The sequence below is a fragment of the Myxine glutinosa genome, chromosome 1 (genome assembly GCF_964187855.1).
Source record: "Myxine glutinosa chromosome 1, kmMyxGlut1.1, whole genome shotgun sequence".
NCBI lineage: Eukaryota > Metazoa > Chordata > Myxini > Myxiniformes > Myxinidae > Myxine > Myxine glutinosa.
The window spans coordinates 37572314-37596474 of NC_136261.1; the positions used below are offsets into that span (position 1 = coordinate 37572314).

The 24161-nt window shown below is 42.8% G+C and overlaps 1 protein-coding gene across 3 annotated transcripts in view; it reads left to right on the forward strand.

Moving 5' to 3' along the window:
- Positions 1-24161, forward strand: part of LRP4 (LDL receptor related protein 4) — a 262672-nt gene that overhangs the window by 41702 nt on the left and 196809 nt on the right. For all 3 annotated transcript variants that reach the window (XM_078771054.1, XM_068109669.2, XM_068109660.2), the window contains exons 2-3: positions 20863-21006; positions 21116-21232. In XM_078771054.1, coding sequence (XP_078627180.1) covers positions 20863-21006; positions 21116-21232 — 261 coding nt within the window. The remainder of the gene's footprint in view (positions 1-20862; positions 21007-21115; positions 21233-24161) is intronic.

A 24161-nucleotide genomic window follows, 5' to 3' on the forward strand; every position in this document is an offset into this window, starting at 1 on the left:
GTGTCATGGACAGTTTATTTGCCGCCGAACGCAACGTCGTTTGTTACCAGGATGATATTCTGGTTACTGGTCGTACGGACGCGGAACATCTACAGAACCTGGAGAGAGTTCTGAAGAAGATTTCGGACTCCGACCATTCTCTAGGGGGGCATTTCCACAAATGGAGGGGGAAGAAAAAGAACAGAATTGTGGAGGTGGGTGATCAGCCTGGATTTTTGGAGTTTAACTCCTGGAGGAGCTGGAAAGGGTTTGGGGGCTGAAAGAGTAGAGGGAGCTATATTGGAGGATATGTGGTTGAGAATAAAGTCCACCGAGCCCATAGGGAACATCAGTACTCCATTGAGCTATGGCAAAGGGTGTTGGGGTTGGTTCCTCCTTTTGATTTTTGAAGGATTTAGTTGGAATGACAGACGTCCAGTTTGTGGCTGGCAATTTTGGAACCGGTTCAAGAGAGGTCATCACTGATGGTAAGCCTTGGAAGTTCAAGAAACTCAATATCTTCAAGTGTCTGAGCGTATAAATAGTTTGGTGGGTTCATTTGGCAATTTGTCTGGAGCGAGAGTGTGGAACTGAGATTTCCCATAATTGAAGAACATGTTCCATTTTTCAGACCAACAGCTAATTCATCCCAGATCGACGGAGTGTGAGCAGCTGCCATCTTCCTTTCGGCGAGTACAAGACTAAGCACAATACATTGCGTGGGAGCTCTTCACTGGAAGTGGAGAGGGTTCATTTGATAGACTATGCTGACCACTTGTTTTACGATTTAAGGCCTTCATCGAGAGAGAAGCAGGAGCATGTCCATAGTTGAGTGACCGGTGATGGAATCCAATTCATGCTCAGAGATCAAACTGTTGGAAAGGAGGGAAGACAACATTCGCAGTGATGATGGATTCCATGACCTTGCTTATAATAAGGAAGTAAACCTCCTGCTTTGTAGTTGATTTGATTTATCTTTGCTTCCTTTTTTGTGAATGGGAAGGATGTTGGCTGTCTTTCAGGCAGACAAGAGGTGGCCATAGGTGAAGGACAGGGTGAAGAGATGAGAAGCAAGAGCAGCAAAGCAGAATTGGAGAAAATGGCCACCCACTGATGGCGTTTCGGCCCATCGTCGAAGCAGGGTTGAGGTCGAGGCTGGACAGGACTTTCACCCCCTTCTTGGGTGTGAAAGATGCTGAGTGAAGAAGGTAGTGGGTACAAGTGGGTAAGATGGAGACAGAACAGGTTTGGTTGGGAACACGAGATCTTGAGGCAAACCAAGATTGTGAACAAGGCAAAATAAATAGTTTACTTTTATTCAGATGGATAAGTATCTACCATGGACCTTACAGATTTAGTTTACTGATTTATTTATTTAGTTTCCTTTATTTATTTTGTTTATTTATTTATTTTACTTTAATAGTTTACTTTTATTCAGATGGATAAGTATGTTCCATTAACCTTACCTATTTAGTTTACTAATATATTTATTTAGTTTCCTTTATTTATTTTGTTTATTTATTTATTTTACTTTAATAGTTTACTTTTATTCAGATGGATAGGTATCTTCCATGCACCTTACCGACTTGGTTTACTAATTTATTTATTTAGTTTACTTTATTTAATTCGTTTATTTCTTTATTTTACTTTTATAGTTTACTTTTATTCAGATGGATAACTGTCTTCCATGGACCTTATCGATTTAGTTTACTACTTAATTTAGTTAGTTCATTTGATTTATTTCGTTAATTTATTTATTTTACTTTAATAGTTTACTTTTATTCAGATGGAGAAGTATCTTCCGTGAACCTTACAGATTTAGTTTACTAACTTATTTATTTAGTTTACTTTATTTATTTCGTTTATTTATTTAACTCTAATAGTTTGCTTTTATTCAGATGGATAGGGTAAGTATCTTCCATGAACCGTAACAATTTAATTTACTAATTTATTCATTTAGTTTACTTTATTTCGTTTATTTATTTTACTTTAATAGTTTACTTTTATTCAGATGGATAAGTATCTTCCATGAACCTTACAGATTTGGTTTACTAATTTATTTATTTAGTTTACGTTATTTATTTCGTTTATTTATTTATTTTACTTTAATAGTTTACTTTACTCAGATGGATAAATATGTTCTATTAACCATACCTATTTAGTTTACTAATACATTTATTTCGTTTACTTTATTTATTTCGTTTATTTATTTTACTTTAATAGTTTACTTTTATTCAGATGGATAAGTATCTTCCATGAACCTTACAGATTTAGTTTACTAATTTATTTATTTAGTTTACGTTATTTATTTCGTTTATTTATTTATTTTACTTTAATAGTTTACTTTACTCAGATGGATAAGTATGTTCTATTAACCGTACCTATTTAGTTTACTAATACATTTATTTCGTTTACTTTATTTATTTCGTTTATTTATTTTACTTTAATAGTTTACTTTTATTCAGATGGATAAGTATCTTCCATGAACTTTACAGATTTAGTTTACTGATATACTTATTTAGGTTACTAATTTTATTTCGTTTATTGATTTAGTTTACTTTAACAGTTTACTTTTATTCAGATGGTAACTAGCTTACATTAACTTTACAGGTTAAGCCACATTTGTCTTTACTGTCCATTTGCATCCGATGTAAGTGGAGTCGAGTGTACTTTGGGGGCAGACCTCATGTAAAACTGAGTGCGAAGGATAACACATGAGCTTGCATGATAAAATACTCAACACTGGGCTGCCTTATGCTGTATTTGTTCCCATGTCTATTCAAATATTATGAAAGGGCCATCCTGGTGCAGTCCAGGGTGGGTGCTGCATCCCGGAGTATGTGCTCTTCTGTACAAGTCAAAAAGATGGTTTTGACATGTACACTTAGTTTTTGGATATTAACGATTCCCAATATCTTCTGAAAAAGGTAGATCGGTCATTTCAGGATGAAAAGGATAGATTGCATTCGATAGAGTCTGGCACCCAGCCTCACGCCGCAAGCGCTCTGCCTACTCTTCGCTAAGGACACCGTGGTATCTATAACGTCCACCGACCAATGCCATCAGACGGGATGCCCGTTTAACATCCATCCAAGGGACGGCACACACATTGTGGAATCATCCTCCCTGGAAAACATCGTGATGACAGTATATACCTGAGTCGGGATGCGAACCCAGGCTAGTTAGCTTATAGACTTACCTGCGTACCTGCAGGCCATCCTGCCAGCCGTATTAGAACATGGCAGAGCAAAAAAATTCCACATTTGTTGTATTTTCATGTGTTTTCACCAAAAGCAAGTCGAGATATTGGAAGAGGAATGTTAGAGGGGAGACAGGGGGATGGGAAAGGGGGTGTCCTTGGGCAAACAAAATTTATCGCAAACAGTAAAAAGCAAACAGAGGATTTGAACAAAGGAGTTGGGTCGGTGGGTGGAAGGAAAACCGATAGGAAAAAGAATTCTTTAATCCAGCCCTGAGAACAAACTGCTGAGCTCTTTGTGGCATTTCGTTGGTAAACAGTGTTCTCTCTCTATCTGATGCCAGTTGGAATTAATCTGGTGAGATGTTTTCCATGATTAATCTCTATTTGATGTTCTTTGGGTTTTTGTTTAAATTGTAAATAAAACAAAATGTAACTAGTGATTGTTTATAACACGCCATGTAACAGATACATGGTGTATGCTGTTCTTTGTCACATCGTTGGGTATAACCTTGTATGTGATATAGTATTCTTATCATTTGAGAAAAAGTTTTTTTTGGTCTGAATATATTGAAACCACCTCCAGGATCCGTCTTTATCTCCGTCTTTATCCTTATCCTTACTCCTTACTCCGTCTTTATCCAGACTTTATCATCGGTCGTGCGAAGTCCTTCCTTGCCACACCTGAGCTCCTCACCACATACAAGGCTTTCATCCGCAGCTCAATGGAATACTGCTCTCCCCTCTGGGCTGGTGCTCCTGCCTCACACCTAGCTCGTCTTCACGCTGTTGAAACCAAAGCATTCAGAATCATTGGAATCTCCCGCGATGAAGCTAACTCCAAGGGCCTCTCACTCACTCACCGCAGGCAGGTTGGTGGTCTTTCCGTCTTCTACCGACTCCTCTCCGGCCTTGCCCCCCCAGCTCTCTCTGGGCTCTGTCCCGCAAATATTCCTACAGGTCGCACAAGATCTGCCTGCAACCCTCTTATGGTTAAACTGTCAAAATCAAGACTCTCTGCTCACCTTCACTCCTTCATTCCTCTTTTCTCCCGCCTCTGGAACAAACTCCCTCACTCTCTTCAATCCCACTCCACCCTCCAGGTCTTTAAAACAGCTGTTCACCACCATCTCTTATCTTCCCCAATCCAAAACCTTGATCTTTTCTACCCCCGCTAATTTCACCCCAATTCCACTTTTTTGAAATACCAACTTCTGTCCTGGAAGTCCTTGGTGTCCTTGTGTTTTATACTTCTCCCACCCCCCCCCCCCCCTTCCCATGCCTCCTCCCCCCAAGCCCTCTCCCTCCCACACATCTCCCTGCTCTTAAATGTTGTGTGCTCTCAAGTGTTTGTGTGCTTTTCCTTCTCTTGTCTTCCGCTCCCTCTTTTTATATATTTTGTTTGTCTGGTTGATTTGTTTGTGAAGTAAATGTCAGCTCTTTCACGAGCCTCGATTCAGTATACCAAAAAAAAAAAAAAAAAAAAAAAAGACCGGTGACGCACCTCAGGGCCAGTGTCGCACATTAGGGCCGGTGTCGCAGCTCAGGGCCATTGGCACACCTCAGTGCCGGTGGTGCACCTCAGGACTGGTGGTGCACCTCAGGACTGTCGGCGCACCTCAGGGCCAGTGGTGCACCTCAGGACTGGTGGTGCACCTCAGGACTGGTGGTGCACCTCAGGACTGGTGGCGCACCTCAGGACTGTCGGTGCACCTCAGCGCTGGTGGTGCACCTCAGGACTGGTGGCGCACCTCAGGACTGTCGGCGCACCTCAGGACTGTCGGCGCACCTCAGGGCCGGTGGCGCACCTCAGGGCCGGTGGTGCACATTAGGGGCGGTGGCGCACCTCAGGGCCGGCGTCGCACCTTAGGGCCGGTGTCGCAGCTCAGGGCCATTGGCGCACCTCAGCGCCGGTGGTGCACCTCAGGACTGTCGGCGCACCTCAGGGCCGGTGGCGCACCTCAGGGCCGGTGGCGCACCTCAGGGCCGGTGGCGCACCTCAGGGCCGGTGGCGCACCTCAGGGCCGGTGGCGCACCTCAGGGCCGTTGGCGCACATCAGGGCCGTTGGCGCACCTCAGGGCCGTTTGCGCACCTCCAAACTCCTTCAAAGGGTGGAATGTTTGGCCGTGTATGGCTTCTGTTAAATCTGAACTAGGTGCTGCCATTCCCCCACTGTAGGCGGCATATGTGAGGCATATCTTGTTGATTTGATAGGGAGAATTATAATGTGTAAATTAGTGCTATATATGGTTGCAGTAGCTCTGTTTTGAATAAAATTATCGATATTGTGTCAGGCAATTGGTTACATAAGCTAAGGTGAAGGTTATCCTGAAGGTCATATTGAAATCCCATTTGTGGTGTGGACAATGAACCTCAATGTGGATGTCCTTGTCAAGGGTCTTTATGCTGCAGACGTGTCCTTCAACCATTACCACCCTAACCCACGCTTCCTCTGCACACTCACCTCCTCCCCTAATATCCAGGCTTGTCAAATATATCATGTATAGTCTTAGGTGAAGATCATGGTGTGGTTTAAATGTTAAACTTGAGCACATCACACTAAAAATGCGCATTGGTTGGTTCTGGAAGTGCCTTCTGTTTCCTTTATATTTCCTCAGGTGATAAACATGAAACGCGTGAAGCAAGGGGCCTAGGATACCTTCCCAAGATCCCACTAGTTTTAAATAAATTTAGTATTCACATTCTATTTGGGTCTTGGCATGGATCTCTGAACACACTCTCTCTAAAACACCATCTAGTTCATGGTGTACTTACTGCTGGCACTCCCCCAAATGGCAACTTTCGTCCACATCTCATTCCTGCAAAGATTGTTTAGCGAAATTATTTAAGGATACAACATTCAACATAAGCTATTTAAATCCATTGGGAATAAAAACCTTTTTACTTTCCTCCAACAACACACACACTTATACATATACTGATGTACACACACACACCACACAAACACATGCACACATGTATACATACACACATGCACACATACACACACGTACACAATACACACCTGTACACACACATATATATATATATAGCATGCATACACACACACACACACACACACACACACACACACACACACACACACACACACACACACACACACACATACACATATACACACACACACACACACACACACGTATACACACCTATACACACATGTATACATACGCACACACACACACGTATGCACACCTATACACACATGTATACATACGCACACACCCACACACATGCAAACACATGTATGCACATGTATACATACACCCATGTACATACATATACACATATATATACAAACATACACACACACACACACACACACACACACACACACACACACACACACACACACACACACACACACACGTATACAACACACACACGCACACACACACATACATAAACACATGTATACAGACACACACAAACACATGCACACATGTATATATTACACACATGTAAACATACACACACATAAGCAATACACACACACACTTCGGCGAGCATGAAGAGGCACCCTTGGTGTGTGCACATTCCACATTCGGCGTGTTGTTGTTTTGCCAATGACAGAACACCTGATGTTTGATTGAAGGTGGCACATGGATGTGGAATTTATTGGTTCATTGTTTGCCATACGCCGTTTTTTTTTTACCCAAGTCATTCACGAACCGGCTGTCCATGTCTGAAGTTTTAAAATTTTAATACTCACGTTACATGTTTAATACTCACAATTATAACTGCTAACTGGAATACCCACACAGGTTATACCATCCTCTTCAACTAAGTATCAATCAAGCCCGGCTACGCTATGTTAGACTATCGGTCTTGTTTTAGTTGTCCTCATCTCATCACCGAAGGTGGACTGATGTTGCGTTTTCAAACCTGTTTGTCTGTCTGTGAGCAGGATATCTCAAAAAGTTATGGTCGAATCCAGACGAAACTTTGTGGGCACCTTGGGTGTGTGACAAGAACGAATTGATAATATTTTGGTGTCGATCTGGATCCGGACACTAGAACTATTTTGTCTTTTCAATTTTAATTGATTCATCACCATTGCGAGATAAGGCCAAAAACGACATGTACAGCAGCACGATATGGGCCTATCTGAAAAAGTTGTGGACGGATTATGACAAAACTTGGTGGACGAGTTTGTTAGATGACTAGCACAAGCTGATTCGTTTTTGGTGTGCGACAAGGAGGAATGGTCTGGATCCAGATCTGGCTTATCAGTGGGACAGAGAACATAACTGTTCAGCCTGGGGGAGGTGTGCCCTCTACCGAGTGCTGTTGCGCGGGGGACATGGTTTTGCAATCACTTCTGCGTGTCTGTCTGTGTGTCTTTCTGGGCTGTAACTCTTTTTTCTTAATTGACCTTTTGTTTACAAATTTTCAACAAAGCTTTGTTATGACAATATAGAGAAGGAAAATTAATAATTTGGTCAAAAGGTCAAAGGTCAATACCACATAAAATCGTCAGTTTTCATCCAATTGACTTAAAATTTTAAGAATTTGCTTGTTAGTTCACTCTATTTGGTTGACCAATCAAAAACTAGAAGCCGCTTGTTTTTTTTTTAATCAAAAGGTCAAAGGTCAAAGTTGCATAAAATGGTCAATTTCCATCTGATTGACTTGAAATTTGAGCAGGGTTTGCTTGTTGAGTCACTGAAGCCTTTTGCTTTCATGGTCAAAAGGTCAAGGTCGCCGAAATCGTCAATTTGTTTTTTTATTTTTTATCTGTTTTTGTAATGTTTAGCATATGAAAGAAGAAGTCTGAATACAAAGCGGACGAGGATGGGCTTTGCATTTTCTGATGCTTCTCATGCTGCAGCTGCTTCTCACTTTATTGATCTGATAATGAGATTCCAAAACCTTGGGCCTCGCAAGATCCTCAAAACGTATTTGAGCCCCAAAGTCTAATTTTACGACTTCTAAAGTTTGGGTTTCAACATGGGCCCAGTGACTTTGTGTTGAAATTAATGCTTAAGGATGTTCACTCGGAGAGTGGTTGGAGCTTGCTGTGGTTGAATGTTGCTCAATATAATATGTTGGAGATGATGTACTGTACTTTGAAGATGAATATACAGTATTATCGAAAAAAGCCCACTTGGAGTTTGCAAAAAAGCACCCAAAGGACTCTCAGACTGTGAGAAACAAGATTCTGTGGGCTTTCATGTGTCTTTCACTGAGGAGAGGCTTCCGTCTGGCCACTCTGCCATAAAGCCCAGATCGGTGGAGTGTTGCAGTGATGGTTGTCCTTCTGGAAGTTTCTCCCATCTCCACACAGGATCTCTGGAGCTCAGCCAGAGTGACCATCGGGTTCTTGGTCACCTCTCTTACCAAGGCCCTTCTCCCCCGATTGCTCAGTTTGGCCGGGCGGCCAGCTCTCTGAAGAGTCCTGGTTGTTCCAAACTTCTTCCATTTAAGAATTATGGAGGCCATTGTGCTCTTGGGAACCTTCAATGCAGCAGAATTTTTTTTGTAGGCTTCCCCAGATCTGTGTCTCGACACAATCCTGTCTCTGAGCTCTGCAGGCAGTTCCTTCGACCTCATGGCTTGGATTTTTGCTCTGATATGCATTGTCAGCTGTGAGACCTTATGGAGACAGGTGTGTGCCTTTCCAAATCATGTTTAATCAATTGAATTTACCACAGGTGGACTCCAATCAAGGTGTAGAAACATCTCAAAGATGATCAAGAGAAATGGGAGGCACCTAAGATAAATTTCAAGTGTCATAGCAAAGGGTATGAATACTTATGTTAATGTGATATTCCAGTTTTTTCTTTTTCATAAATTTGCAAAACTTTCTAAAATCCTGTTTTCTCTTTGTCATTATGGGGAATTGAGTGTAGATTGATGAGGGAAAAAAAGAATTTAAACGATTTCAGCATAAGGCTGCAATATAACAAAATGTGAAAAAGTGAAGGGGTCTGAATACTTTCTGAATGCACTGTATCAAGGAAAGACTTGGATCGACGGTTGATGGCCAGACTGTGGCTGACTATGGAGGTTACTTTCTCTATGACCAGCCCAGGAGAGGTCATGGCTGATGCCGAGGCCTAAACATTCAAGAGACTGAACCTTTTCCTTTGGCAAAAGACTGGACGATCTGCTAGGTGGAGTGCAGTGATTGCATGCCCCTTGGATCAAAATCTATACTTTCCTATCAGTTGACTTGGTTGGCAAAATATGGAAAAACTCTCCAACTGGTCAAGAATATTTCCTCGATAGGCTAACAGTAGTTGGTTTCAGTCATTTGTGAGTTGCTGTCACTGCACGAACTCCTTTGAAATGCCAATGCTGAGCAACAAAGTGCTGTCAGTGCAGAGCCCATCAAATGTCATGTTGGCGTGGGCGCAGCAAACAAAGGACTGAATGCACAGTGCTGCGACTGCTTCGAAACATGCATTATGGATCATGTTCAACACCGAATAACTTCACAATTACAAACAAGAAAGAGCAATCAGAGATTGCAGACCCTCGTCAGGACGTGTTTCGGTGGTGTATTTTGTGTGGTGTTTATTAGCTGCTGTGTTTGTTTGGTTTATTGACGACGGAGATTTATGTTCAATCCAATGTGGCTGCCGAACCACGTGATGTCATCAATTTAATTATTTCATCCAATTTTTGTGTAGATCATGCTCAATAAAATTCAAACTGATCAAGCGTTCTACTCATCTAATTATGATGTCATAATGAAAGCACCGATGACATCATCATGAATGTATGTTGTTCCCCATGAGGAGTACTTGACAATGAGCCATGTTTCGATTTTTTCCATGGAGCGGTTTCGGAGATATACAGGTGCAAAGTTTTTCGGTTTGTCCAAGTTGGCGCCTGTACCATGTGATGTATGACGACATAATTATCATTAAAAAATTATACAGGAGGAGATGCTCCTATGGTGAAAATTTATCTATTTGCAAATGGACCGACAGTTGCAGAGAAAAGCATACTCACGTTCTGTGTGGTCAAACAGACAGACAGACAGACAGACAAAACAAATAAAAAATGACTCGTAGAGCGGCATTTGGCAAAAGAGAACAAATTAGAATGGCACTCGGTAAAGCATCCTTTTGACCTCACAAATAATTTGTGGTTGAATTATGTGACCTGATATGCAAATTTTCTTCAAATTAAGTTAATCGGATGAAAATTGTCAATTTTAGAAATTTGGCCTGTGTTGATATTTTGGCCTATGTTGACCTCAAAATAGTTGGTGGTTGGTTTCAGTATGCTGATATCCAAATCCTATTCAGATTTCAAGTCAATCGGATGAAAATTGAGGATTTTAGAAATTCCGAGAAGAAAAGTGGTTGACAACTCATAGAGCGACACTATGTTGGCCTATATGGCCTATTTTGACCTTTGGACTATTTTGATCTTAAAAGTAGTTGGTGATTGAATTCAGTTAGCTGATGTGAAAATCCTATTCAAATTTAAAGTCAATCGGATGAAAATTGAGGATTTTAGAAATCTGGCCTATGTTGACTTTTTGGCCCATGTTGACCTCAAAATTGTTGGGGGTTGCATTCAATGACCAGATATGCAAATCGCCTTCAAAATTTAAGTTAATCGGATGAGAATTGACAATTATAGAAATTTCGCCTATGTTGACCTTTTGGCCTATGTTTACCTCAAAAATAGTTGGTGGTTGGTTTCAGCAAGCTGATATGCAAATCTTATTCAGATTTCAAGTCATTCAGATGAAAATTGAGGATTTTAGAAATTTGAAAAAAGTGGTTGACCTTTGGCTTATGTTGACCTTGTGACCTATGTTGATGTCAAAAATAGTTGGTGGTTGAATTAAGTTCGCTGATATGTTAATTCTATTGAACTTTCATGTCAATCAGATGAAAATTGAGGATTAAAAATTTTTGAATAGGTTGTTGACCTTTTGGCCGATGTTGATCTCCAAAATAGTTGGTGATTGAATTCAGTTCACTGATGTGAAAATCCTATTCAAATTTCAAGTCAATTGGATGAAAATTGAGGATATTAGGAATTTGAAAAAATGTGGTTGACCTTGGCCTATGTTGACCTTTTGATCTCAAAAATATATAGGATTTTGTCAGACCATGAACTCTACCATTTGGTGAAGTTTCCTGGAGATCGGTTTAAAATTGCGACTTTTAGGCAAGTATAAGTGAGCGGACAGACAAACAAACGAAAAATCACTAGTTGAGCGACACTTGGAAAAAGAGAACAAAGTAGAATTTTGATTGTTCTTTGAAGATTAAAATTGACGATCTAAATCATAACTTGGGTCAATCGGATTAAAATTGATTATTTTTCAGATGAACATTGATGATATTAGAAGTTTGACCTTGTGTTGGCCTTCGACCTTTTGACCTTGAGTTGACTTGTGCCCTTTTACCCTTAAATAGTTGTTCGTTGGTTTCCCAAATCAGTGATATACTATACAATTGCTATTTAAATTATCAAGTTAATAGGATGAAATTGATGATTTTTCAGGTGAAAATTGATGATTTAAGAAGATTGACCTTGAGTTGACCTTTGACCTCAAAAATAGCTGGTATTCCAATTTATTGACTCAATATACAAATGCTATTCAATTTTCAACTCACTCGGATGAAAAATGGCGATTTTAGACATTTGACCTCCAGATGACCTTTGACCTCAAAATCAATAGGCTTCTCAATTGTGACGACTTCTACAACTTAGTGAAGTTTCATGATGATCGGTTTGGAATTGTGACCTGTAGGCGAGTGACAAACAAACAGACTGAATAACAAACTCACGTGACCTATGACATCAATTTTGATCAATTTTGTTTTATTTTTCATTGCCAGACCATGTGACTGATCAAAAAAATAATTCATATTCAAGTTCTTATTGACGCGTAGGTGCCACAAAAATGTTTCGTGTCAATCGGAGTATTTTTTTTTTACCTCAAGGTAGCTGCCAAACCGCTTCACCAATGACATAATCTTATACAACTTTTTTGTATCATGGGTAGTCGATCATAACCTCACATGAATCAAATCGATAGCATTTGCGGTTTCAAAGACGATTTTGAAAGTTTTTGCTAAAGTCCAGCTGGTTACCATGGTGATTGCAAAATCAAAATTCGAAAAAAAGATGGCATTAATTCCCATTTCCTCCAACATTCCTGGAAAGTTTCAATTTGATCGGAGCAACAGTGCCATCACTGCAGCTTCCCCAAAATTCGGCATAAAAAATAATAATAAGTCCAATAACATTGGGAGACCCGGTCTCTTATAGACTTGGTCCCCTAACAACAATGATGCTGGGGCACGCTCGGCTCCAGGCAGTGCTCCGGGGTCGGCCCCAGGCTAGGCCCTGTAGATTAGGAGTGGCGTCTGGAATTCGACCAGGGATACAGGAACACAATTGCCTGAAACTCTTTCAAAAGTACCATGGGATCTTTCACAATCACAATTGAATGCTCAGCCACACTGTATAATTCGGACTGTCGGGTGCGGTTTGGGAGGTGGGCAGGGGGAGGTCCTGTAATACAATGGAGTTTGCTTTGTCCGGAGGATGTATCAGAAACCTGTCTATGCACAGAGATGTAAAGCCTTTAAGATCGCCTGTCATCCAGCTTGGAGCCTGTATCTATTGGATTAACCAAAATAATTGAGTTTTGGATTTTGTCTAGGACGAGTCTGTATTTAACTGAAGATGATGAACACCATCATGTAAATTGTGTGCTTTGAGTTCTGTGTTCACTCATTCAAACCACTGTATCTGGGTGAAGTTGCCATTGTATAACACAGCATTAGATGATCTCATGAAGGAAAGGAAATGTTTCATTATGAGCACAGTCCTTTCCCATTTGCTAAGTGTTGGTGGGTGTGAAACGGTGCCGCCATTATTTCAGCCCTTGATTGTCTCCCTTATTCTTTCTTTGTTCAAGTGCAGTGTTTTCAAAGGGGAACCCCACATCCTAATTTACTGCTGCTAAGTCTATGTTGGAGCGTTATGAATGCTGCGCTTCGAGTGCCTGTTTTGTGTGTGCCAGCTTGGAGGGCAAGGGCATGTCTGGGAGGAGGGACAAAGGAACAAAATCCCCAATGCACCCTCCTTACCCCAACCTCCCTCTTACTCAGATGATGAGGATAATGATCATTGCTATTTTACACTCAAGTACACCTTTCATAGAATCGATCTGATTATTAAGTAAAAGCTTGGTAGTTAAGGCTATTTGGCCCACCATGACCATGGTGTATCGACATCCTATCACTCACACTTTTTTTTTTTTTTTGTATACAACATCGAGGCTCGTTTAAGAGCTAACATTAATGACAAAAAAACAAACGGACACATAAGACAAAATAATGGGAGCGGGAGACAAGATGGGGAGAGAGAGGGAAGCACACAAGTACAACATTTGAGAACAGGGACATCAGGAGATCTGTGGGAGGGAGAACGCTTGGGGGGAGGAGGCGTGGGAAGGGGGTTTGGGGGTGGGAGAGGTAAAAACACATGGACACTGCTAGGACTTCCAGGAAAGAAGTTGGAATTTCAAAAAAGTGTATCTGGGGTGAATTAGCGGGGGTAGAAAAGATCAAGATTTTGGATGGGAGAAGATAAGAGATGGTGGTGAACAGCTGTTTTAAAGACCTGGAGGGAGGAGTGGGATTGAAGAGAGTGAGGGAGTTTGTTCCAGAGGCGGGACAAAAGAGAAATGAAGGAGTGAAGGTGAGCAGAGAGTCTTGATTTTGGCAGTTTAACCATAAGAGGGTTGCTGGCAGATCTTGTGCGACCTGTAGGAATATTTGAGGGACAGAGCACAGACAGAGCTGGGGGAGCAAGGCCGGAGAGGAGTCGGTCGAAGACAGAAAGACCACCTACCTGCCTGCAGTGAGTGAGTGAAACCAACTTTCAGAAAGATCACCAACTTACTAAAGGTAGTGCTAATTACACCTGAGTCCAAGCAGGAACATTGGATAGGTTACCATTGCACAACCTTCTGAAATGTGTCGTGGGATCGACTACATCTGTAAAGTAAATGCGGATGTGATGGAATGATTTGCTTTCCCATGAAAAGGACAGCATACTTCGAAATGCAGTGCCCCCTGCTGGCACAAGATCTTCAACGTTTAATTTTATCCAAATACATCGGGACTCAAAGCTAAGTAAGACAGTTCATTAGACCAGGTGTACATGATGTGCCATAAGCAGTAGACCAGGTGTGCACTGCCTGCCATACGTAGTGGACCAGGTATGTAGGCCTAGTTCCCAATGTAACAGGCATGCAGTATCTGCCTAGCATAGTAGAACAGGTGTGCAGTCTCCACCCAACATCGTAGAGCAGGTGTGCAGTACCTTTCGTATGTAGTAGACCATGTGTGCTGCAGTAATTACCATCGCCAGAGGAGAGGGTTTTGCATTTAAGTCTGTTTGTTATTCCGGCAAGTATGTTGGTTGGTTGGTTGGTTTGTCTGTCTGTCTGTCTGTTTGTGTGCAGTACTACGTCTACATCATTGCACACAGCATCACCATACTTTACACACATATTCGCCTTGCCCTGGAATAGACTGTGCCAAATTTTTAAATCTCTAGGCCCAAGGTCAAGCTTAAGGTCACCCAAAACGTAAAAATTGTGGAAACTGTCATTGGTTACTAGGTAACGGATGCTCACGTGGTTACACATTGCAGTTACACATCGCCGTCACTGCGATGCAAAGGGAAAGACGCCTCAGAGCTGTCACATTCACAATCGCTATGTCATATGTACTCCCGATATGTGTTTCCTTCATTGTAAAAACTACCAAGTCAACAGTTAAAAGGATTTTGAGCTGATAGGTGTAACGGCCTAGGCAAGATCGATGGAGACAGTGATCTGTTAGCTTATACGCCGCCCAAATAGCTATGCTGGCTATGCTGCTGGTTATACACCGCCGGCAAGAGTACATATGTATAGATTTCAAGAGTATACATGTATAGATATAAATTTCCTGCCATTTTGATCCAAAATGGCCGATAAAAAAGTACATTCTGGCAAGTCCTCAGTCTTTGACCGATTTTTCATTTGTTACTTGCCGGAAAAGATTCCGGCAAGTATGTTGATTGGTTGGTTTGTCACTTGCCGGAAGAGATTCCGGCAAGTATGTTGATCTGTTCGTTTGTCTGTTTGTTTGCAGCACTACGTCGACACCGTTGCACGTAGAATCGCCAAACTGTGCACACGTATTTGTCTTGCCCTGGAATAGACTGTGCCCAATTGATGACGTCATCGGTCACGAGGTTCGGCCGCCATCTTGGAAAAACCGAAAAACTTTGCACCTCCATATCTCCAAAAGTGCTGAATAGAAAAAATTGAGACATGGCTCATTGTGAAGAACTCTCCATGGGGAATAAAATATGTTAATGATGACGTCATTGGTCACGTGGTTCGGCCGCCATCTTGGAAAAACCGAAAAACTTTACACCTCTATATCTCCGAAAGTCCTGAACAGAACAAATTGAGACATGGCTCATTGTAAAGAACTCCATGGGGAATAAAATACGTTAATGATGACGTCATCGGTCACGTGGTTCAACTGCCATATTTGTCCAAAATGGCCGATAAAAAGGTACATTCCGGCAAGTCCTCGGTCTCTGATTTTTCATCTGTTTGTCTGTCTGTGCGCAGTACTACGTCTACACCGTTGCACATAGAATCACCAAACTTTACACACATATTTGTCTTGCCCTGGAATAGACTATGCCCAATTTTTAACTCTCTCGGCCCAAGACCTCCATTATGACGTCATAATTCGATAATTCGACAAGTACAAAACTTCATCCAATCAAGATGCAATTTCTTGAGTGACATGACGGCATAAACTGGTGGAGAAGAAAAATAATGATGACGTCATCGGTCACGTGGTTCGGCCGCCATCTTGGAAAACCCGAAAAACTCTGCACCTCTATATCTCCGAAAGTGCTGAGTAGAAAAAATTGAGACATGGCTCATTGTAAAGAACTCTCCATGTGGAATAAAATATGTTTATGATGATGTCATTGGTGCCTCCATTATGACGTCATAATTCGACAAGTACAAAACTTCATTCGATCAAGATGCAATTTCTTGAGTGCCATGTCGGCATAAACCTGTGGAGAAAAAAAAAGAATGATGACGTCATCGGTCACGTGGTTCGGTCGCCATCTTGGAAAAACGGAAAAACTTTGCACCTCCATATCTCGGAAAGCACTGAATAGAAAAAATTGAGACATGGCTCATTGTAAAGAAATCTCCATGGGGAATAAAATATATTAACCAAAATCTAATCGGCTTGTTCTTGTCAACGAACCAACTCGTCCACCAAGTTTAGTCATAACTCGTCCATAACGTTTTTAAATATCATGTTATTTATTCGGTTTTCACTCGATCTCTCAATAGTGAAGAATCACTTAAAAATTAAATAATTATCGTATCCGAATCCATATTCATATCTTCACCAAAATTGAATCCATTTCTCCTTGTCACACATACAACCTGTCCACAAAGTTTCGTCCAAAGCCGTTCATAACTTTTTGAGATATCGTGCTCTGTATCGGTTTTGGCCCTATCTCCCAATGGTGAAGAATCGCTTAAGGTTAAGTCATTCTTGTATCCTTATCCATATCCAGATCTTCAGCAAAATCTAATCATTTCGTCCTTGTCACATACGCTACATCTCTGCCAAATTTCATCTGAATCCGTCCAGAACGTTTTGAGATATCTTGTCCACAGACAAACAAACAAACAGACAGGGGTGAAAACACAACCTCCATCTATCTTTGGTGGCGAAGGTACTGGTGATGTCATAGGTTCCTCCGTTATGATGTCATAATTCGACAAGTACAAAACTTCATCCAATTAAGATGAAATTTCTTGAGCGTCATTTATGGATAAATTGGTGGAGAATTTTTTTATGACGTCATTGATCACGTGGTTCGGCCGCCATATTTGTTTTAACGCAAAAGCCTTAAAACAACTAAAAACACGTCCTGGCGAGGGTCTGTGATCTCTGATTGCTCTTTATTGTTGGAACATGAGTTTGTGAGGAAGAAAGACAGGATTATAATAACAACCTATCAGTTTAGTATGATTTGAGATAAAGACCTTTCCTGGTTCCCTTTACCCTATAAGTCTCAATGAATGGTAGCTCCATGGGTAGAGGACATTTTGGCCCACCATTCATGTATTGCACTTGTATCCCATTGACTGCATATACAAATATAGTCGAGAATTTGCCGACCACTTGTATTTTCTGACTCGCTCGATGATTAAAATTGAGAAGTTTGATGCCGGTCTTGTTTGATCCATCACGTGGTCGCCACAGGTAATCAATCCCACACTGCAGGGAATGGCACGGGGCTTTGTGTGGTTTTCATTGTAAACCGGCACTCCCGTGTGCCTTTGGCTGCATACCTGTTCTCATGGAATGTTTTGTGTTTTGAGTGCCGCTGATGGAACTTGAAAGTCTGGAAACTTGAGGAAGACCCTCCCCAAGTATAACAGCAAATTTAACCGAAACGTTGTTGTAATTCATCCTCGCCGTGGAGTGACCGCAGGCCCGGTTATCCGGCATGGAGGTGTCATTGTCGCGTCCGATCTCGTTGAGGAATTGTTTATTTTTTGAAATCCCAACGGAGCGTGGTACAACATGCCCGCCCGTCAACGCCACTCAAAGTGCCCGACGTGCCCGACAAAGTGCCCGACTCAAAGTGCCACACGACGCGATTCCTGTTGTTCGGCCTGCTTTACATCCAGATGATGTTTCCTCGGTTTCCATCTCCTGAGTGGGGTCTTGATTGCTGTGACGAAGCCCCTCCAAGGCATGAAGTATTGTGTTCCCTTGGGTTTTTCTAGGAACACCATGTTATAGCTTATTTGACGCTTCCTGAGTTATTTCCCTGCCCAGGAATGGGAAGAGGCCATTTGGCCGATCCATCCTGCATATCCCAGTAACCCAATGTGGACTGGATGCTCAATTAAAAGTCTGTTCAAATGAACCCAAATAAACCTTCCATCCAAGTGGTTGCAAATGGGCGACCAGCTCTGGTTCTTTGAAGATTATTTTCCCCCAAACACCAATATCACCGTTGGTTCTGCAGAGGAACACCATTTCCACAGTCGCATCCTTATTCATGAGGAACTGTTAGGAGGAATTCACGAGGAAGTACCTCTTCTACCCCCGTTATTTCACCCCAGATCCACTTTTTTTTTGAAATCCCGACTTCTTTCTTTCCTGGAGGTTCTAGCAGTGTCTATGTGTTTTATACTTCTCTCCCCCCTCCCCCCATTCCCATGCCCGTCCCCCCAAGCCCTCTCCCTACCACAGATCTCCCGATGTCCCTGTTCTCTGCTGTTGTGCTTGTGTGCTCCCCTCTCTCTCCCCATCTTGTCTCCCGCTCCCTTTATTGTATGTTTTGTGGGTCCGTTTGTTTGTTTTTATGAATGATTGTAGCTCTTTCATGAGCCTCGATCTTGTATACAAAAAAATAAATAAATAAACGAACTCCGAGCACGTTTCCTCAGATCTCGGCTTTAGCTTGAGGTGGTATATTGCTTTCCCAGAGAGATATTTTTGCGGAAGGTGAGGATTACGATGTTTGAAGTTGAAAACCAGGAGCCCGGGACTCCGAAGCCACGCGGCGTGATGTTTAACGGCCCTTTTCCTGAGGTTGAGTTTCCTCGCATCATCTTGCATTAACTTTCATCCAAATGTACCATCGAGACTGCGAAACAAATTGGTATTCACACGGTGTGAACTTGCTCCATGTGGTTCCTGGCAAACAGCTGGAGGTCCTGCAGGGACTAGCCTAGGCGGCACGGAGCTGGTGCTGTGACTCCAAAACTTAAACCATGCAGAACGTTCCGACTGTGTGAGGGCCCCCCTGAAGCTGTGTTTGGATCTGTCAAGACGAATGTTCATGTCGTTGGGCAAAATGGACTCTCCGTTTATAAGCCGACACTTTCTGGCACCGCATCGGATGAGGTGGTGGACAGCAGGACGGCGGACGGATGCCAAGATGGCACGGAGAATGACTGTGTGCAGTCATTTAGACACACGGGGAGAGGAACGAAACAAAAGCGAGATTGAAACCATTGAGGCCTGTTTTTCTCGCTCGGCGGTCTTTCTGCTCCTTGTTGTTTTCCCACAGCAATTTGGCCACGGTGTGGCTGAAGAGCCGCTGCGATTCGAGGCGCCATTTTCTGTGACCATCAGGCAGAACGAAGGGACGACAAAGGCCCTCTTGCAGCCGCCTGTCAGTGGTGAACCCAATCCCAGCAAGGTGGCTGGAGACGAACTGTCGTGGGAGGGAGCAAGACGGAAGTTTGAAGCAGGGTTGTATCGGAGCTGGGCTGCAAAAAGTAGTCGTACCACTTGGAAGATGGGTCCACATCTCCTGTAGTTGTGAAGAATGTGTTCAGTGCATTAAATGTCTTGGCCTTAATACCCATGGTATCATCATACTAAAATACGCCATTTTGTGTCTGTCTGTCTGTCTGATGAATTTTTGATGCCAATACATTCCGTCCTTACTTATCCAATCTCAACCAAACTTGACAGGATGACTAAGGGTTACATAATGAAGGTTGTAGCACATTCACTTGCTCCCCTCCCCAAGGGGGCTTTCTCCCCCGAGCGGGTTTTCCCCGCCATTGCAATCAATGGGGTTGCATGTTGAGGTGTATAGCCATATTAAGTTAGCTTTATCGTGGCTTTTTTTCCAAATAAGAAGATTTATAGTGGCGTTTTTCCAAAGACGCTTTGAATAACAAAATTAATGATAATCACATATTATTAATGTTATTACAAAACAATGTTAATACTAATAATGTCCCACTTCCCCAAGGCGTTGTTCCTGCAGTGATAACGTATAAATAGCGTATCGTTATAATGGCGTTTACTTGGGAGCAACGGCTTCTACAGGAAGTAAAAATATTATAAACCACAAACACGTATGATTTGCTTTTTAAACAGCCGCTGCTGCTCTTTATAACACTAAATGAAGAAATTTGGAAGAACCCCAAAATCCATGAAGTAAGGTTTACTTACAGAACTGTGCGAAGATCTACTGTACTCTATATAACCCACAAATGTTAGGAGGGTAACATGGCCCTTTCTACCACTACCGTGGCATTTTTCGTAGAGAACTTTTGAAACTCGCTCCCGCTGTTTAATACGAAACAAAGGGAGGAAGACCGGGGTGTGCTCATTTACCAAGCAGCTAGCTAGCACTTGCCAAGCCAGCCGGTCCTTAACGGTTTTGAATTGAATGCTTAAACCACTTGGCGATCTCTTCACAAGAAACTTGGGAAATGAACACACACCCAATGTTCTTGAGACCCGACCATAGATCTACTGTAATGTATATACCCCAAAGAGGAACGGACCCTTTCTGCAGCTCCCGGAGTGTGCGGGTGTACTAGTATATCAAATGACATATTAACGCTATGTTGCCAACTTTGTACCAACACACCATTTTATAATGAGTACTATCGTCGGGCTATGTTGTACATCTCGACTGCACAACTGGTGTACTATCACCTGATCCTTTGTCTTTCGAATCCACGATGAAAAGTGTGATTCCCGGTGTCCTCAATATTGCCATTTTACGTGAAAACATCACAACGTTTCCATCAATCTATGGAGCATGTCCTGAGCGTCCTCTGATACCCTCTCCCTTGCGTGTGCAGAACCCAAGACCGAAGGAGAAACGTGCACCTGTGGCCACGGCGGGTTAGCCTGCTCCCATCCTAGCCCCTGCCATTGCATTCCTGCTCAATGGCGGTGCGATGGGGAAACTGACTGCGGTGACCACAGTGATGAGGATGGCTGCAGTGAGTAGCACACAAGCTATTCCATCCTTCGTTTGCTTCAGAGGTAGGAGGAGCCGTGGGTGACGTGAAGACGCGAACTCGAAATGGTCGTTCTCTTTCTTTCCTGCAGTGCTGCCGACATGCTCGCAGTTTCAGTTTCACTGCAACAACGGGAACTGTGTGCGGAGAGCATGGGTCTGTGACGGAGACAACGACTGTGGGGATGACTCCGATGAACAAGATTGTCGTAAGTCGGTCATTTCACCATAAGCGAAACCATCACACGTTGAGATGTCTCTACATGAGGCCCCCCTTTAATGATCCGATTCCGAAGAACATCTCACATGTTTTCCCTTTCATTCTACAATTATTGTTGTATTAAGTGGATTCAATTACTGCTTAACTTTTATGACCATAGTGTAAACTTATTCGCATTGTAAAGTGTGGTCCAAAGGTCAAGAGCTACATAGGATGTGGGTGCTTGGATTCCAATAATTATTATACCTTATATATATATTTTAGATATTTTATTAAGTTTAATAAAAAATAATCACCCCTTCCCTTTTTCCAGATAATTGATGGCAACTAAATTAACAAAAGATGAGAGAGTACAGCTTGTCTGTTTTAAAATAATGAGTTTCCAAACAAATGGATTGGACAGTGAGGTCCTGTTCAATGGCCCCCGAGGTCACCAGACCTTGTGCGTCTTTATTAGCTCCACCACCAAAGGTGTGCGCAGGTTAGGCTTGCACCCTTGTCTGTCGGTCTCTTTGTCTGTGATCAGGATATCTCAAAACGTTGTGGATGGATTCGGACAAAATTTGGTGGAGATGTTGGGTGTGTGATAAGGAAGAATTGATTTGATTTTGGTTCAGGTCCAGATGCAGATCCAGCCTATCTGTGGGATGCAAAAGGTAAACTGTTCAGCCTGGCGGAGGTATGCACTCTACCGAGTGTCGTTCCAGTTTCTTTCTGTGTGAGTCATCTTAAGTCAGTAAATTATTTATTTGAAATGTTACAGAATAAATGTAATAGGTTTCACCTTAATGTAATCAGTGGTTTGACTTACTAATCTACCCCACTTATCTATGGAGTTTTAAGGTGCAACTCACTTGGTCAACCAACAAGGCAAAAATGAAGACAAAGGATCTTTCCAAACATAAAGTGGTGGAGAAGCACCGTTCAGGAGAGGGTTATAAGAAGATTTCATCGTCATTCATTATCCCTTTGATTATGGTGAAATCCATCATTAAGAAGTGGAAGACGTATCATACCACCCAGACTCTGGCCATATCAGGTCGCCCATCCAAACTCTGCAGCTGGGCAAGCAAGAAACTGGTTCAGGATGTCACTGTAAATCCAACAATGACTTTCAAAGATCTGCAAGGCTCGATGCCCAAGATGGGGGTCAGTGTTCATCAATCAACAATATCTCGTTCCCTTCACAAAGCTGGTCTCTCTGGACAGGTGGCAAGAATGAAGCCGTTACTGAAAAATACACATTTAAAAGCTTGTATGGAGTTTGCGAAAAAGCATCTTAATGATACTGCAGGCATGTGGAGAATAGTTTTGTGGTCGGATAAGACAAAAATATAACTCTTTCGTCGAAATTCAAAGTGTTCGAATTCGAGCGCAGCGAGCTGATCCACGCTAGTTCATCTAAATGTTGCATTATTCCTAGGGGGTGAATACTTTTGCAGGCCACTTCATGTACTGCATGTACTGTATGTACACATATTGTTATGGATCTCAGAGACGGCACTCCCCTTAGCAAGGGGGGGTTAATCCCCTTGGCCTGTTAAGCTGGCCGTCTCTTGTCCTGGTACTTATAACGCTCTTTTGCGGGGTGAAATTGGTCAGGGTTATTGGTCAAGGTGTTCTCCCGAATACCTTTACCAATCCCTCCACAAAACAGGGAGACAAGTACCGCTCGAACCACTGACAAGATGGTATTTGCCGAGCGGTTTAGCAATCCGCGATTCGAGCCGTTAACAAAGGAATAAACCCGACTATTGCGGTTCGCCGAATCGTGCCACAGGTACTCAATCGAAACAAGGGACTAAAGCGATCAGGGGAAAGAAGAAACCAAAGTAAGGAATACCAGACATTTATTTATTATGTACAAAACCAAAGAACCAAAGAAGAAACGAAAGTAATATACAGAAGAAGAAGAAGACACAGGGCAGCCTTAAGCAGTCTTATATTATTCCCCAGGACAACAAACAGGACAGACAAACAGACTTGCACGAAAGGGGAATATCAGGCAGGAATGACTGGAAGAAGGGATGAGAAGGCCCAGGCAGACGGTAGGCATCGAGGTCTGGCTCCAGGAGTCGACTCGCGTCGTGGCGGGAAAACCCTGGCAGGCAGCGAGCGCGTATCGTTCACCACGAGCGGACGTTGCATATAGCGATGGGACTGGGATGCTCCGTCCATAACAAATGGCTCGTGTCAACGCTCCCTCCCTTGAACAAGATGCCAGTTCGTCGCGCACTCCAGGTCCTTCCCCTCTCGTCGGTACCTTCTCACGCGTCTCTCTCTCGCAACTCCTGAACCCTCTCACTCAACTCGTACCTTCTCACCCGACTCTCTCTCTCAACTGGTACCTTCTCACCCGACCCTCTCTAGCAACTCTTGAACCCTCTCACTCAACTGGCCAAGCAGTCCCTCGTAGCTGCTTTTATTGCTCGTGTTGGAATCAATGCGCGCTCCATAGAGCCACGCCCGCGATGGTCTTTCGTCAGCCCTTGTTGGCTGGTGGGGGCTCGCTGGCCCCGCCTCTGGTGGTGCGTCGGCGTGCCACGCCCGTGATCTGGCGGCTCTGCCCCCTTCTTCCTCGGCTTGACCGCATGGCTAATGGCGGCTGGGGCGAGCGCTGAGGCGGCTGCGGCTGGCAGAGGCGCGTACCACAATTGGTTGGAGAGGGACTTCGCAAAATGAACGGAATAGGGCCTATCTTATTTGATTAATGCAACGCAGATTCAACTACTGGGAACAGATCCTTAACTGAAACACATAATAATGAAATAACTACGGAGAGGTCCTATGGTTCGCTACGTGTTGTACATGGATTAACTAGGGTGCGATCTTTAACAAACCAATTGATGGGGATATTTACAGGGGAACATTTATAAGGGAAACATTTACTAAAATTTACTCGTGAAGGTTCTAAAAAC